At 36.5% G+C, this 13731-nt stretch overlaps 1 protein-coding gene across 1 annotated transcript in view; it reads right to left on the reverse strand.

The window, feature by feature from the left end:
- The window catches only part of baz2a (bromodomain adjacent to zinc finger domain, 2A), a 36691-nt gene that overhangs the window by 14122 nt on the left and 8838 nt on the right, over window positions 1-13731 (reverse strand). The window contains exons 4-21 of the mRNA XM_083521597.1: window positions 13410-13547; window positions 12901-13248; window positions 12263-12323; window positions 11869-11977; window positions 11510-11617; window positions 10416-10644; window positions 10189-10250; window positions 9469-9534; window positions 7282-7617; window positions 6444-6698; window positions 5933-6147; window positions 5734-5808; window positions 5449-5620; window positions 4638-4700; window positions 3932-4076; window positions 2884-3530; window positions 2508-2655; window positions 990-1145 (exon numbers count right to left, since the gene is read on the reverse strand). Of these exons, the coding sequence (XP_083377723.1) occupies window positions 990-1145; window positions 2508-2655; window positions 2884-3530; window positions 3932-4076; window positions 4638-4700; window positions 5449-5620; window positions 5734-5808; window positions 5933-6147; window positions 6444-6698; window positions 7282-7617; window positions 9469-9534; window positions 10189-10250; window positions 10416-10644; window positions 11510-11617; window positions 11869-11977; window positions 12263-12323; window positions 12901-13248; window positions 13410-13547 (3333 nt within the window). The remainder of the gene's footprint in view (window positions 1-989; window positions 1146-2507; window positions 2656-2883; window positions 3531-3931; window positions 4077-4637; window positions 4701-5448; window positions 5621-5733; window positions 5809-5932; window positions 6148-6443; window positions 6699-7281; window positions 7618-9468; window positions 9535-10188; window positions 10251-10415; window positions 10645-11509; window positions 11618-11868; window positions 11978-12262; window positions 12324-12900; window positions 13249-13409; window positions 13548-13731) is intronic.

The raw sequence follows: 13731 nt of genomic DNA on the forward strand, positions 1-13731 counted from the left end.
TATGGAGATGGTTCTTGGCAGCAAGCCAAGAATCTAAAACCTCTCCAGAATCTAAAAAAATGTTTTTATTGGTACAGACTCTGTTTCTTTTGTGTTAGGGAGTTCAACCCTTGCCAGCTGGGCTGAGTTTAAAACTTAATTTCTAATCAGCATGGTCTTAGGGCGATATATTGACTATTCTCTTTCTAATTACAATCATTCTCCATAGTTCAGTAATTGGGCATCTTCTCATAAGCTGTCAATCTTTTGATCCCTAACAAAAAAACATTCATACAATGATATTCCACCTACATTTCTTCAGTTATTTTCTCATCTGAAAATAATTAAACAAACAAAAACGCTTACCAAAGACTATTACTAACAGTGATCAATCATAATAATGTATGCTACAAGTAATAGTGGCTTTGTGACTATACTCTTCAAGTACAAAATAATACATGGATATGATTGCAGTTGTATGTATTATATACATAGACTTTTCCCCTTTAGATCAAATGCAGCGTTCCCCTGTAGGCTATACATGTAAGTCCTCATATACTGAGCAGCCGGCTCTTCCCTGAGGCCCTCCTTTAGTAATTTAGGCTCCTCCTTGATCTTAGGCTCTCAGGTTCACACCAAAGTGTTCTTGTGTCTTGTCTCTTCATCCAGCCATTAGACCCAGGTTCAATTCTTTCCAGGGTGATTTGATATTTTGATATTTGGCATTTGATATCACTTAGTCATGTGTTTAAAAAAACAGAAAAACAGATTTTACCAAAATAATGCAAAGAGAAGTAATGGATTTTTCCAGGCTACCTCAAACATAAAAGCATGCCCTTGTGTAATTGGACAGGGTTTCATATAAAAAAAAAATTAAAAAAAACCCTGGATGACCAAGTTGTCCACAGTTACTTATTTTCAGCAAAGCTGCTAAAACATGTATTTGTAGAAACAGCAAACAGCAGAAAATATGCACATAACTGGATATGATCTTTTTAAAGACAGCTCACCTGTAATGGGTTGTGTGCAACACTCAGTCAGGAACTCCATGTGTTTGGTAAGGTTTTTGCGAAGGACCTTTTCTCTGATACCACGGGGATGAAGAGCAGATAAAATTGCTGCAAGTTCCTCAGGCTCTCTGATCCACCACCAACCTTTTACCATACCTGGATATAGGTAGTATTGTTTTATTTACTGGGGACTTACATTCTGAAGCAACAGTCACTATATGATTATGCCAGTATAATAGAAATAACAGTATAACGGAATAATAATATATTAGCCTGCATCAAGCAATGAAAACAACTAGGGATATTGCTGAAACTAGTAAAATTGAGTTTAAAATCGTCCAAAGCATTATTAATACATAAAAGAATAATGGAACCATAATCTTTAAAGAAGAAATGTAGCTGGAAAAAAATCCTGAATAATGGCAATTGGAGATGTTTGGTGAAATCAAATCAACAGGACTCAATGCTGTGTATCGTACTATGCGATAACACATCTGTATCTATCTATTTATATTAAGGGCCCCGAGTTACCACTGCCCCTGGGGTTTAGGCAGTCTCCACCTGTTTCAAACTCCAACTGGTAAAAACCAGTTACACACACACACACACATACACACACACACACACACACACACACACACACACACACATTTTCTTCATAAAAATGTATATTGATGCCAATATTTATTGTTGGTTTTTATATGGTTTCATAAAAATAAACACTTATGTGAAATACATTTTAATACATTTACTTAAAAGTTTAGATTTCTCAGATATTCAGTGTGAGATTAAGTTTGTGTAAACACAAACTATATTTTCCATTTGCTCAGAATATTCAGGCCATGCATGTACATAGAAGTTTTCAATGTGACAAGCTTTTTTTTTTTTGCTTAAACCACAAACCAGATTTATGCATGTTCAGAACATAAGCTAGCACAGTCATTTACTTATTATTATTATTATTATTATTATTATTATTATTATTAATAAACTGTACCCACCAAATACAGACCCCAATTTGAACTCGGACTACAGTAAATGATGACATACAATAAAATAGTGAGAATTGGTGACAATCACACCAATGTCTGGGCCTTTCCCAGACTGTTGACATTTAATAATTTAATAATTGTCTTTGTATAGTTTATCAATAGTTTCCCTTAACTGAAATTGAGTGGGCCCAATCATGTTCTAGCATGACAAAAATGCACACGGTCAAGATGTAAAGACATGGCTGGTCAAAGTGTGGAAGATTTGGCACGGCCTGCACAAAGCCCTAATGGAGGCCTAAACTCAAAGCTAATTTAAATGCCGACTGAACCCCAGGTCTTGCCACCTAACATCATGCCTGACTGAACGAGCAAATCCACACAACCACATACAAAAAACTAGTGCAAAGCGTTCCTAGAAAAATGGACAAAAACAGGAAGCTGGAATAAGATGTTGTCCGAATAATATATGTTGATAAATTACAATAAGATTTATTTGGTATTAAACAAAATTTAAAAACAGACTAACCTTGTGGAACAGGCTTGACCACTAGCTGAGAGAAATACTTCTGTTCAAGTTCCTGAAAGGGGGAGGAGGGGGGTCTGCCCCTGCGTTTCACTGTATTCCTGCACCCACCGCGACTGCCTTTCCTGCCCCTCCTGCCAGGTCTGGAAACCTGAATAGAGTACACAAATCAAAAGCTGTAAAGGCACAATTATATACACTTATTCTAAATGAAAATACATGAAAATCACAAACAACAATGGTTTAGAATTGTAATTATTCTTAATAATTTCTGATTGTTAAACATTAGAGAAAATAAATAACAAAACACACTATTTATCCAGACCATGTCATATCATAATTCCATTTAAAAAATCAGTCAGACCTGAATATCACTGACCTGTGGTATTGTGACTGGTCTAAGGTGAGGACTAATACCAGGAGCAATGGGAGTCTCTTTAGTAGAAGACATGGATGAACATGGACATGGTGTTTCCTCTTTGCATGACTCATTAGTCAACATTTGATTTCTATCACTGTGCTCCTTCATGAAGTCTTCTGACTGGCCACTATCCTTGCTATTCTCAGCCCCTGATGCAAAGGAATCGCATGACCCATACGTCACAGAGCACTGAGATGGGTGCCATACTGAATGCAAGGCAGACTGGGTGAGATCTTGAACTTCAGAATTTTGCCCTTCCCCACGCACTACATCACTGCTACCTGATCTACTGTGGCGGCGGCGGCGATTCTTGACTGTGCGTAAATGGAGCTCAACTTCTGGCCTGATTTTGCGGGGTCGCCCCCCCCCTCGAGGACTGCTCATAAGAGAAGCCTCACCTGGTAGAGGGTCTGCGTCTGAAGGAGACGAAATAGAGGGGGGAGGGGCGACATTGGAAGGGTGAGGGCAAAAAGGTTGGTGTGTTTTGGTAGCATTGCACACTGGAGATAGTTGTGGCTCCACTATGTTATCCACCTTCCAAGAAGAATTAACCTCATTCTCAACAGAAGGCATGGGTTCATCCTTGAGCAGAACGTCTTCTGAAGCTACCAAAAGACAAATAGCAGTGAAGTGGTGTTAATTTTAACACTTATATTTAGCTGTAACTCTTGTTTCCAAAATGTACAATAGTCTTTGCTATATTTTTGTTGGCGAAACTACCAAACTAGCAGAACAAACTACAATAACAGTAAAACAGATCAGTTTTAAATAAAAAAATAATAATATATTAATTCAGTTCTTTTTTTAATTCCTTAAATCACTTAAATTATTTTTAGTATTTCATATAGTATTTTCCTGCAAAGCAAATGATTCATCACTGTTTTTTTTTTTATTAGAAGATTTAATACCATCAATAATCGCAAATTGTTGACATGCACAAAATTATGGTATGATGTGTCCAACCAAGACAATCAAATCAACAAAATATGAAATGCACATGGCTCACCTAAAAGCTCTTCTGGCCCTTCTACCAGCACACCACCAATATTTGGCAACAGCCAGTACCTCCGGTGGTAGCGGTCCTGACCCAGTAACATTGCCCGCATACAATGTGACGACTGGAGCAGCTTCTTACGAAAAAACTCTTGGCGCTGAAAAACAGGATTCTTCCATGACTTCATAAAGATGCATCAGCACCATACCAGACAACATTGTTTTTCCACAATTTAATTTAGTTTCAGCTCCCAGTAATCAATCACAACATGATATTTGTGAACATGCCTGCCTCATAACGCATCACCATTCTAAGCACAGCAATGATACTGACTTTTCAGTGTGTTTTTGGTACAGCAGCAATGCTGCACACACATTACTTAACAATGCAGCTTTAAGTGAATACACTATAAAGGTTATGCGTCACATAAATAAATTTTCTGAAACAATATAAATTTACTAAAAATGTTTAAGAATGTAAAGTTTTACATATAATTATAAAACATACCACAACAGAATAAAGCATTTAATAAGGAAAAGGTAGAAAAGTAATCAAATAGATTTTAATATCTTGCTAGTTACTTGCAACAATAAATAACAAGAAAATTGCCTTAGAACCCAAAAAAACTCCAATAGCTATGTCATGATGTCAAAATGTTGTGATATGATATTGAATAATGTCATATTATCTGGTCCCTTCAGGAATTTGAAAGTCCTACCTTGGTTAGCTTATCGATCTGTCGCTCCAGCTCAGGAACACTTGCATTGTTTGAACTTTCAGCCTGTAAGAAAATACAGTACATGTTATAGACGACATTTTAAACTCATTGGCTCTTTTTTATTTGTGAATAGTTCTGGTAAGATTGGAAAGACATAGAGTAGACCTGGGTGTGAATATTGACTCCAGACTTATATTTGATTGTTTTAAAAGTAATATTAAATCAGCTTTCTTTTATCTCAGACAGATTGTTGTGAAATATTCTAGGCCTGTTTCTTACTTTCTTGTTTTTTATTGATCTTTTTCTAAATTTCAAAATGATTTATGTAAAAAAAATGAGCAGTAAAAATGTTTTTTTTTTTTTTTACTATATTTTATGCAAAAACAGATTGTAATTGTTTTTAAAAAAAAATGTATCTACTATATTAGCACAATCTACTATATTAAACGTGTTAACATTATTTCATTACATGGATATAGGATTTGTAAACTAGCAGTAAAATGACAGGCCTTATGAATTTTTATTTAGGTTAATCTATGCATTTGTTTCTTTCTTTCTTTCGGCTTCTCCCGTTAGGGGTCGCCACAGCGGACCATCCGCATGTTTGATTTGGCACATATTTTTACGCTGGATGCCCTTCCTAACACAACCCTCCCCATTTATCTGGGCTTGGGGCCGGCACTAAGGCTTGTGCAACCCTAATGGCTGGGGTTGGTTGACTGACCAGGGATCGAACCCAGGCCGCAGCGGTGAGAGCGCCGCATCCTAACCACTAGACCACTAGGGAACCTTGGGTTAATCTATGCATTACCTCACAAAATTTGAGCTCGTCTTTACGCTGGCGAGAGCTGCCATTCTCCAGAAAGCTGCTCTCTGCGAAGCTCTCATCTTCAGCCACACAAGCACGGGTACTGCGCCTCCGCTCCTCAAAACACAGCTCGTCCTCAGAGCGACCGGTTTTACGTGCTAAAGCAGCTTTCATTCTGTCACACATGCATTAAAAAAAAAAAAAAAAAAAAAAAAAAAAAAAAGATTAGCACTGAGAATCTTAAATTTTAAGATTTAAAATGCTTTCATTCATTGATAAATGCCTTACTTGCGCAGTTTGGCCTCAATAATCCACTTGTTCTTCTTGTAGGTAGTCATGTTCTCCAGTGTCTTGTCAATATCACTGTAGAATCAAAACAATTAAGCTTTTAAGCCGAAAACCAAAATGTCATGTATAGCTAAAAAAAATATTATTTAATCATTACAAAAAAAAAAAAGAAAATTTAAAATAATTGATTATATCTTACTTAATGACTGTGTTGCTGGCATTGAGTTCCTCTACCAAGAAAGCCAGGATAGAGGCTTTGAATTCAGGGCTCAGGTTTTGGAAGCTTTTAGTGCGAAGACTATTGCATATATCCCTCTCAAAGCCATGAGATTCCAGAAAGATCCTGAGTACCTCAGATACTGTGCTGTGGCACAGTTCCAAATCCACCAGCTTTTCACCAAGGATCTTCAATGACTACAAAAAAATGGTTTGACTTTTAGTGCACAAGCTTATTTAGGCAAACATACTCTTCAGATAAAGAGTAGTAATAATAATAATAATAATAAAAAAAAAACATTTAACAAAATCCATTTACTGGTAAAACTGTGATAATAATAACGGCCACAATACCACGAAGTGCCACAAACAGTGTGCATGCTGAGCATTAATAAAAGTTTAAAGCTTAATCAGGGTCCTCAGAAAACACAAATATTAGATAACTCACTTTGAGGTTTTTAACAAAATCATTACAGTATACACAATCAACACACCTGGTAGTATGATGGCAAACCAGGATCATGCAACACAGCATTGACCAGATTTATTAGCAGGTCAAGAAGGTCACTCTGGCTTTTGCCTAGACCCAGTAGACCCTCCTGTAGCATGGACAGACTCGGGGTATCCTTGGGCAACTGAAGACCCAACACCTTTCCATAGCTGTGTAAGAACTCGATTACTGTGATACAGTGCGCGAAGACGACACCTGAAAGCATCAGTCCTGGGATGCGAGACAACTCTGGAAGAGGCTTGATTGACAACAGACAATACAATCATTAATTAACAAGCCACAATTCAAATACAATTACATGCACTTTGATTGTTAAACGTTAGAGCTGTCAATCAAATAATATATTTAATATATTTGTCATGAGTCTATGTCATCTGTTCTAAATGCACCTTACTTTGATACTTTTTAATACTCTAATCAACACGAGAATGGACACGTGCAAATATGTGCAAATATGCAAATACCTGAGCTTTATGCAAATGTATGTTTATTATTAGTGAAACCATACTCGGAGCATGAAGACAAAATATTCTTGTATGTTTAAAATGATGTAACTCATCAGGACACCAAAACTGAACTTTTGCTATGTTTCCACCCAGATGGTTTTAATTGACGGTTGTTTGCATCATGGCAGTTTATGGTGCTTGTTTTGAGACTTGGGGCATCAGTAAAACAAATGTTTATTGATTATAAAAATTTTTTTTTTTAAATGCATGCCGTGTTGATCGCACGTTAATGAAATTAGTGCCACTAAAATGAATTTGCGTTGACAGCCCTATTGAAAATACAACACCATAACACACATTCTGTTATGCACTCACTATGTGGTCAGTGAGGCACATGTCCTCAGTGGGCTTTTTCAACTCCTCTAGGATCTTCTGCTGCCTCTTCCTCTCCTCCAAGCGTCTTTTGGCCTGTGCCCTTCGTTCCGCCTGCCTCTTAGCTGCCAGTGCTGCTTGCGCTTGAGCCTCTGCTTCAGCCTGAGCCTTAGCAAGAGCTTTAGCTTTGCTTCGGGCTCCTGCCATCCTCTTCATGGGACTGATGTCCTCATCATTCTGCTCTTCAGAAACCTTCCTTCTACTGCCTGGCTTTTTCGGTTGATCATTAGCAGACTGGTTGCTAACTTTTTCCAAAGATTGAGATTGGTCTTCCTGCAACTGTTCACAAAAAAAATACTAGATTAGTTGTTTTGTTTCTTCTATTCAAATTTGGAAAACCAGCCAATTAACACTAATCAGATAGGTCTTCCCCCATCATTCAAAACCTACCCACCAGAGAAGGAAAAGGGGAACTTGGTTTCACCAAGATATGAGATGGTATCTAGATGTATAATTTCGAACTGCTGGTTTACATGGCAGATTAAATTGGAGGAAAGCATTATCTGCCCTTTCTCCCATACATGAGCTCATAGACACCCATTATTAGTGCATCTGTGACTGACAGAATGGAGTCTGCAACAATATAGAAGTTTCTTTTCGGCTTCTCCCGTTAGGGGTCGCCACAGCGGATCCTCTGCACGTTTGATTTGGCATATGTTTTTACGCTGGATGCCCTTCCTAACGCAACCCTCCCCAATTTATCCGGGCTTGGGACCGGCACTAAGAGTGGCTGGGGATGGTTCCCTGACCGGGAATCGAACCCGGGTCGCAGCGGTGAGAGTGCTGCATCTTAACCACTAGACCACCAGGGGACTGAGTCTGCAACAATATAATGTTTTAAAATCCTCATACTAGTGACATTTTTTTTTTTATCTAGTTTTGCTTTGGGTTTATTTATTTGTTTGAATAAAAATAAATAAATGAATATCCTGCACTCTGGTGCTCATCTTGTAGTATGGCAGGACATCTCTATAAGTCTGTTTTTGAATGGTTTAATGTGTTATTTTTAACCCCTGCCTGTTACTACTTAATATCGCCTCTGACTTGATCATCAGGATCTAAATCTAAATTGATATTCATATTTCTGTAAAGCTGTTTGTGAGAATGATCATTGTTAAAAAAAACAAAAAAAAACCAACACATATGTCCAAAAATAATTTGTGGGAATATTTTAACTTGGTGCGGTGTTTCTGTGCAGCAAATGAATTTACATGACAAATCGTTTCAGTCAGTAGTGATAATATTAGTAGTTTTGAGACATTTAGTGTTAGCCATGCTACAAGTTGAAGAAAAAAAAAATCACAATAAGAGTTCTTCCAGCTGCTTTGTCAAAGGCAAATAGTCTTCTTTGGGGACATGTATCATTTGGACAAAGATATACCGTATTTTCCGAACACACTTTGAACCCCAAGGCTTAAACAACGAAGCGGCTAATTTGTGGATTTTTCCTGGGTTTTTCCCGGTTTTACAAGCTTCAAAACAAAAACCCCATAACATTAGACCAATGAAATTGCCGAACGGGTTCAGGTGAACCAATGATATTCTTCATATCAAATCAGATGCGCTCCCACTGAATCGGGCAGCAACACATCATAAATATGGATAAAATATAGAGGGCATAAAAAATAACGCACTTCACCTGTGTTCTGAGCTGCACGGCATCGGGAGAAAAGCTTCACCGATGGTGATTTTTAAACGCACGACGATGCAAAAGATAAACTCCCGAGAGAAATTGTTGTGAAAGGCGGGAGGAAGACAGTGAACAATGACTTTCTTGGTAGGCTACTGTTTAGATACAAGCCGTGTAACAGGCACTGTCTTTCGTTAAAGCCTGTGTAAAGTTAATTAGTTTAATGTAGACACCTGCGGCTTTTAGACAAGTGCGGCGTATTTATGTTCAAAATATAAATCTTTGTCAAATTCAGTGGGTGCGGCTTATATATGGGTGCGCTTAGTAGTCCGGATATTACAGTACTATAAAATAAAAATATATACAGAATAAATGCATAATATAGGGATTTCTGGCTTTAAATGAATAAATATATACATGTGAACAGTATTTGAATTTGTTGTTTAATCTGAATTTCTTTTGCCCTAAACATTTAGTGTGTCTTCTCTGGATCACATTACCTTAGTTTTTTGTTTCTTCTGCCTGATCTTCTTGTTTTTAGCATCTTCCATCCTTTTCATTCTTGCCTAAGTAAAGAAATTAAAATATGAATTACAGGGTGACACACTTTGTACAAGGTAACCAGGATGAACTTCAGAAATCCCCAACATACAGAGACAAATAAAAATCTTCATATAATGACTAATAAAACAATGTAGATTGATCTCTGTTCTGAGGAGACATTAAGAAAGCTTGGAGTCATAGGGAGGGGAAGGCAATTTAAGGAGTCAGCAAGGGAGTCTGTAAAGCAAGAAAAAGAGCTGGAGAAGGAAGAGAGGGAATGACCAATTACATTGCTTTTTTTTTTTTTATTTAATTCTTGCATACGAATATTTTTTGGGTTTCAGTCTGCTCCACCTTTAATACATAATTTTAGACTATTTTTTTACATTCTGAGACAAGCTTCTTGTGTTTCTATTTAAATAGTTTGTATCCTGATAAGATTTTAACCACAGACTTACAGGTGGTTGCATGCTCTCTGGCCATACAGACAGATCAGATAGCTTTATTCAATGTTATATGATAGATATGACATCAAATGTCAGTCTTTGTAATACATCCATATTCTTTATCCCTAAAAAAAAACTTTACATATACAGTATGTAAACCATGTCATCTCAAGCAGAATAAAACACTGGAACAGGACACGATCATTTATTAAGACCCAAAAGCTAATTTACCTTTTTTTTTATTTTCTTCTTGATCTTGGCCAGTTTGACTTTATCTTCCTCTGTTAACTCATCTGAAAAAAAAAAAGTTCTCTAGTGATTTGGTAATTAAGCCAGTTAATCAGCAACGGTCATTAATTTATGTTAAAAACAAAGGTTCCGATTAGATGTATTTATATTTTTCTTTCTTTTTTTTTTTTTTAAACAGGATATTCAAGCCTTAAATCTTTGATTCTCACCCTTTGCCTCCAGTCTCTTCAGCAGCCTGGCATCTATTTTGCTCAGCAGATCAACCCCTTTCAATTTGGGAGGCCTGCCTGGGCGCCTACGTTGGGCCCGCTTGGCCCGAGGAGCTCTAGATTGAGGCTTGACCTCCTTGTCAGGGTTTGGAGGGCGACCGCGTCTGCCGGTTATTGTCATAATCATGGATGGGACCTCTTCATTGGCCAGGAGAAACCATTTCTTTCCCTGCAATTATAAAGACAAGCCAATAACAAATTTCTTTCATAAAAAAAATCAAAACATAAAAACAATATTTTAAGAAATGTCATTTATGTGAACTAGACTCTCAGTGGATTCCGGTAGTACCAACAAATCACACTTCTCTATAAACAACTAGACTTAAGTTAATACTGCTGATTTACTGATTCATTTTTAATTCAACATCTCTCACTAGTATCTGATCCTGCATTACAAAGAAGGCCACCACTGGCCGTAATTGTTTGACTATATTCTGTTTTAAAAGGTCGGATCAAGTATCAGCATTGCTCAAGAGTTAAATTCCTTGCAAACTATGGAAACTACTCCTTTATAAAAGCACTTTGTATTGAGCAAAATACTCCCCATCTTTTAAGGTTTTAACTGTTACTTGCTTATCCTGCCAGTAAGTACATCCCACAAGGCTGCAACACTTTTCAAATTCAAAACATTCATTAACTTCCTCAAAATTTCACCAGAATCTTTAACCAAAACTTATAAACAATAATTTTTTTTATCAATTTTTTTTAATTATTGTTTTATTTAATAATTAAGAAAAGATTTTTTTGCTGTGCATTCAGACATGCTTTTCTGCTCACCACAGTTGTACAAGGTGGTAATCAGAGTTACCATAACCTCTGTCAGCTTGAACCTAGATATTTTTCCATTGACCTCCACTCAACTACAAGGTGTTTATATCAACAGAACTGCACCTCTCGCATGTCTGCATGACTTTATGTGCTGTACTGCTACCACATGATTGGCTGATGAGACAACTGCATGAATGAGTAGGTGTGCAGGTGCTCCTAATAAAGTGCTCAATGAGTGTATGGATGAGAAATAAATGCCCACAGACCTCAGGTGTGTCTCTCTCCTCATAGAAGTCCCCTACAGGCATACGGGGGCTAAAACTGAAGTTCTCCCTAGTCACCCCTTTTAGATTTTCTTCATGCCTCTCCAGGTACTAAAAAAACATATACCAACGCTGGATTAAAAAAAGGTTAACAAACTACAGTAACAACAAATCGGGAAAAAAAAAAAAAAGACATATCCGGCATATATACAAAGATTTTTATCACTGACAATTCTACAAAAGTCTGTCAATCCAAACTGAAAAAAGTGCAAAAGAATACAATAGCTGTTTTTTTTTAAGCTGTGACTAACCGTTTAGCTATGTTTATATCTATCAGAAGTGTAGAAAGGATTAACCCTTACCTTAATGACCTCAGGGAACTGTTTCATTCTTCTTCCACAGGGAGTGTAGTACCAAGTTTCTCCTTTTAGGCGGTCACCAAGGTTCCGCACACGGATCTCTCGCCTCCAGCTGAAAATCAAAAATAAAAAGTTTACAAAAGCTAATTAAACACTACAATAACTTAAAACAGGAATACTGCTAGAGTATCATAGTATAGTTTGCACGATTCATTATATTAAGTTGAAAAACAGGTGATACAATTCAGTGATACAAATCCTCTGATTAAAAAAATAAAATAAATGCACTATTTTGCATCATTTCAATTGTTATTTAAATCAAGTCTTACTGATATGGATAACAATAGTTTGGGTTAAAATTTGGAATTTTAACAAAATAATAATTTATGATTTTTACCCTTGAAGAAGAGGGAAGATGACTTGCTCTTCTGTAGCAATTCGCCGCCTTGGGGTGTCTCCTAAAAAAAAAAAAAAAAAAACCCAGACTTTAGCCGAAGAAGCCCAACCCACACACCATGGTGGTAGATTTGTAACAAGTAAATATTAGAAAAAATTATTCTATAACTATTAAAATCATCAGATCTATCCTTATTTAAAAAAAATTACTTGGGTGTTAATTAAAAAAAAAATTCTCAATACTGAACGTTCTGAAATTATTGACATTTAAAAAAAAAAAAAACTATTGTTCCTTTTCTGTTACCAGGTTCACTGATGTTGCTTTTATCAGTGTTTCAGTTCACTGAGGTGTAAATATGATCTATATGTTCTATACACAAATAATCACTTTGTCAGATACCATTTAGCACAATTAAGGTCAAATCAAGGTTGTTGTTTTTTTTAATCAAAGGAATTCTGGCTTTTTATATCTTAGGAGCAGTATGAGACATTTCATGAAATCAGAAAATGTAAAAAGTTTGAGCTTGTCCATGTATTTGATATAATGCTGCAAATTGCCATGTGATCCAGTGTGAAACCTCTCAGGCCGACCCACCCTTCTACAATGCACTTGAAGCAAATAGGTAAATTATTTGTAACCTGTTATCAATTCGCTGTCATCGTTGTCATCCTTTGCCTTTTCATCTAAAACAACTTTGATTTTGGGAGACTTTACAGCCTTTTCTTTTGTTCTGGCCTTCTGCAGATTCTCAGATTTTGAAACTGAGTGATCATCATGGTTCAGTTGTAAATCGCCGATAAAGTCTTCTTTGAGCAGAAGTGATGAAGCTCCATCAGGAAGAGTGCTAGCAGAGGCAATGGTCATTTTGGTAGTTTTGCTCTTCTTTGTTGCAGATGGTAATTTCTCTTTATTTTTCTTGTTCTCCTTCACTTTGACCTCTTTGGGGGCTTTAGAAATTCTCTTTCTTTTTACGGCTCTTAATGAACCTAAGAAACAAAATGTACACATTTAATAAAGAATAAAAATGGTTTTTTAATCATCAAACAATATATAAGCTTACTAACAATTAGTTTCTTTCTTTTACTATTCTAAATATTAAATAGAAACAGCATTTAATTGGCCAATGGACAAAAGACAGCTGCTTTACTTTGAGCAGGAGAAGCTGAATCCTTTCCACTTTTGCGTGCCTTTGTCTTTGTCGCTGAACACGGGGTGTTAGGCAATGGAAGGCAGGTGTCAGATGTACCAGATGTTCCAATGCTTTCCTTCCTTTCTGTGTCTGCTACTGCAAAGACGGTAAAATTGATGCTTAATAAAAATGCTTAAAATTAAAAATGCTTTTTCACTTTACCTTTCGTTTTGCTTGATATAAAAAAATATATAAATATATATTTTTAAACAATGACCAAACACATAGAATCGTACTAATATAGTATGGTCAAAATACTTTCTATAAGGTTTTATTTCAT

Source organism: Silurus aristotelis (assembly GCF_946808225.1).
Source record: "Silurus aristotelis genome assembly, chromosome: 19".
NCBI classification, from domain to species: domain Eukaryota; kingdom Metazoa; phylum Chordata; class Actinopteri; order Siluriformes; family Siluridae; genus Silurus; species Silurus aristotelis.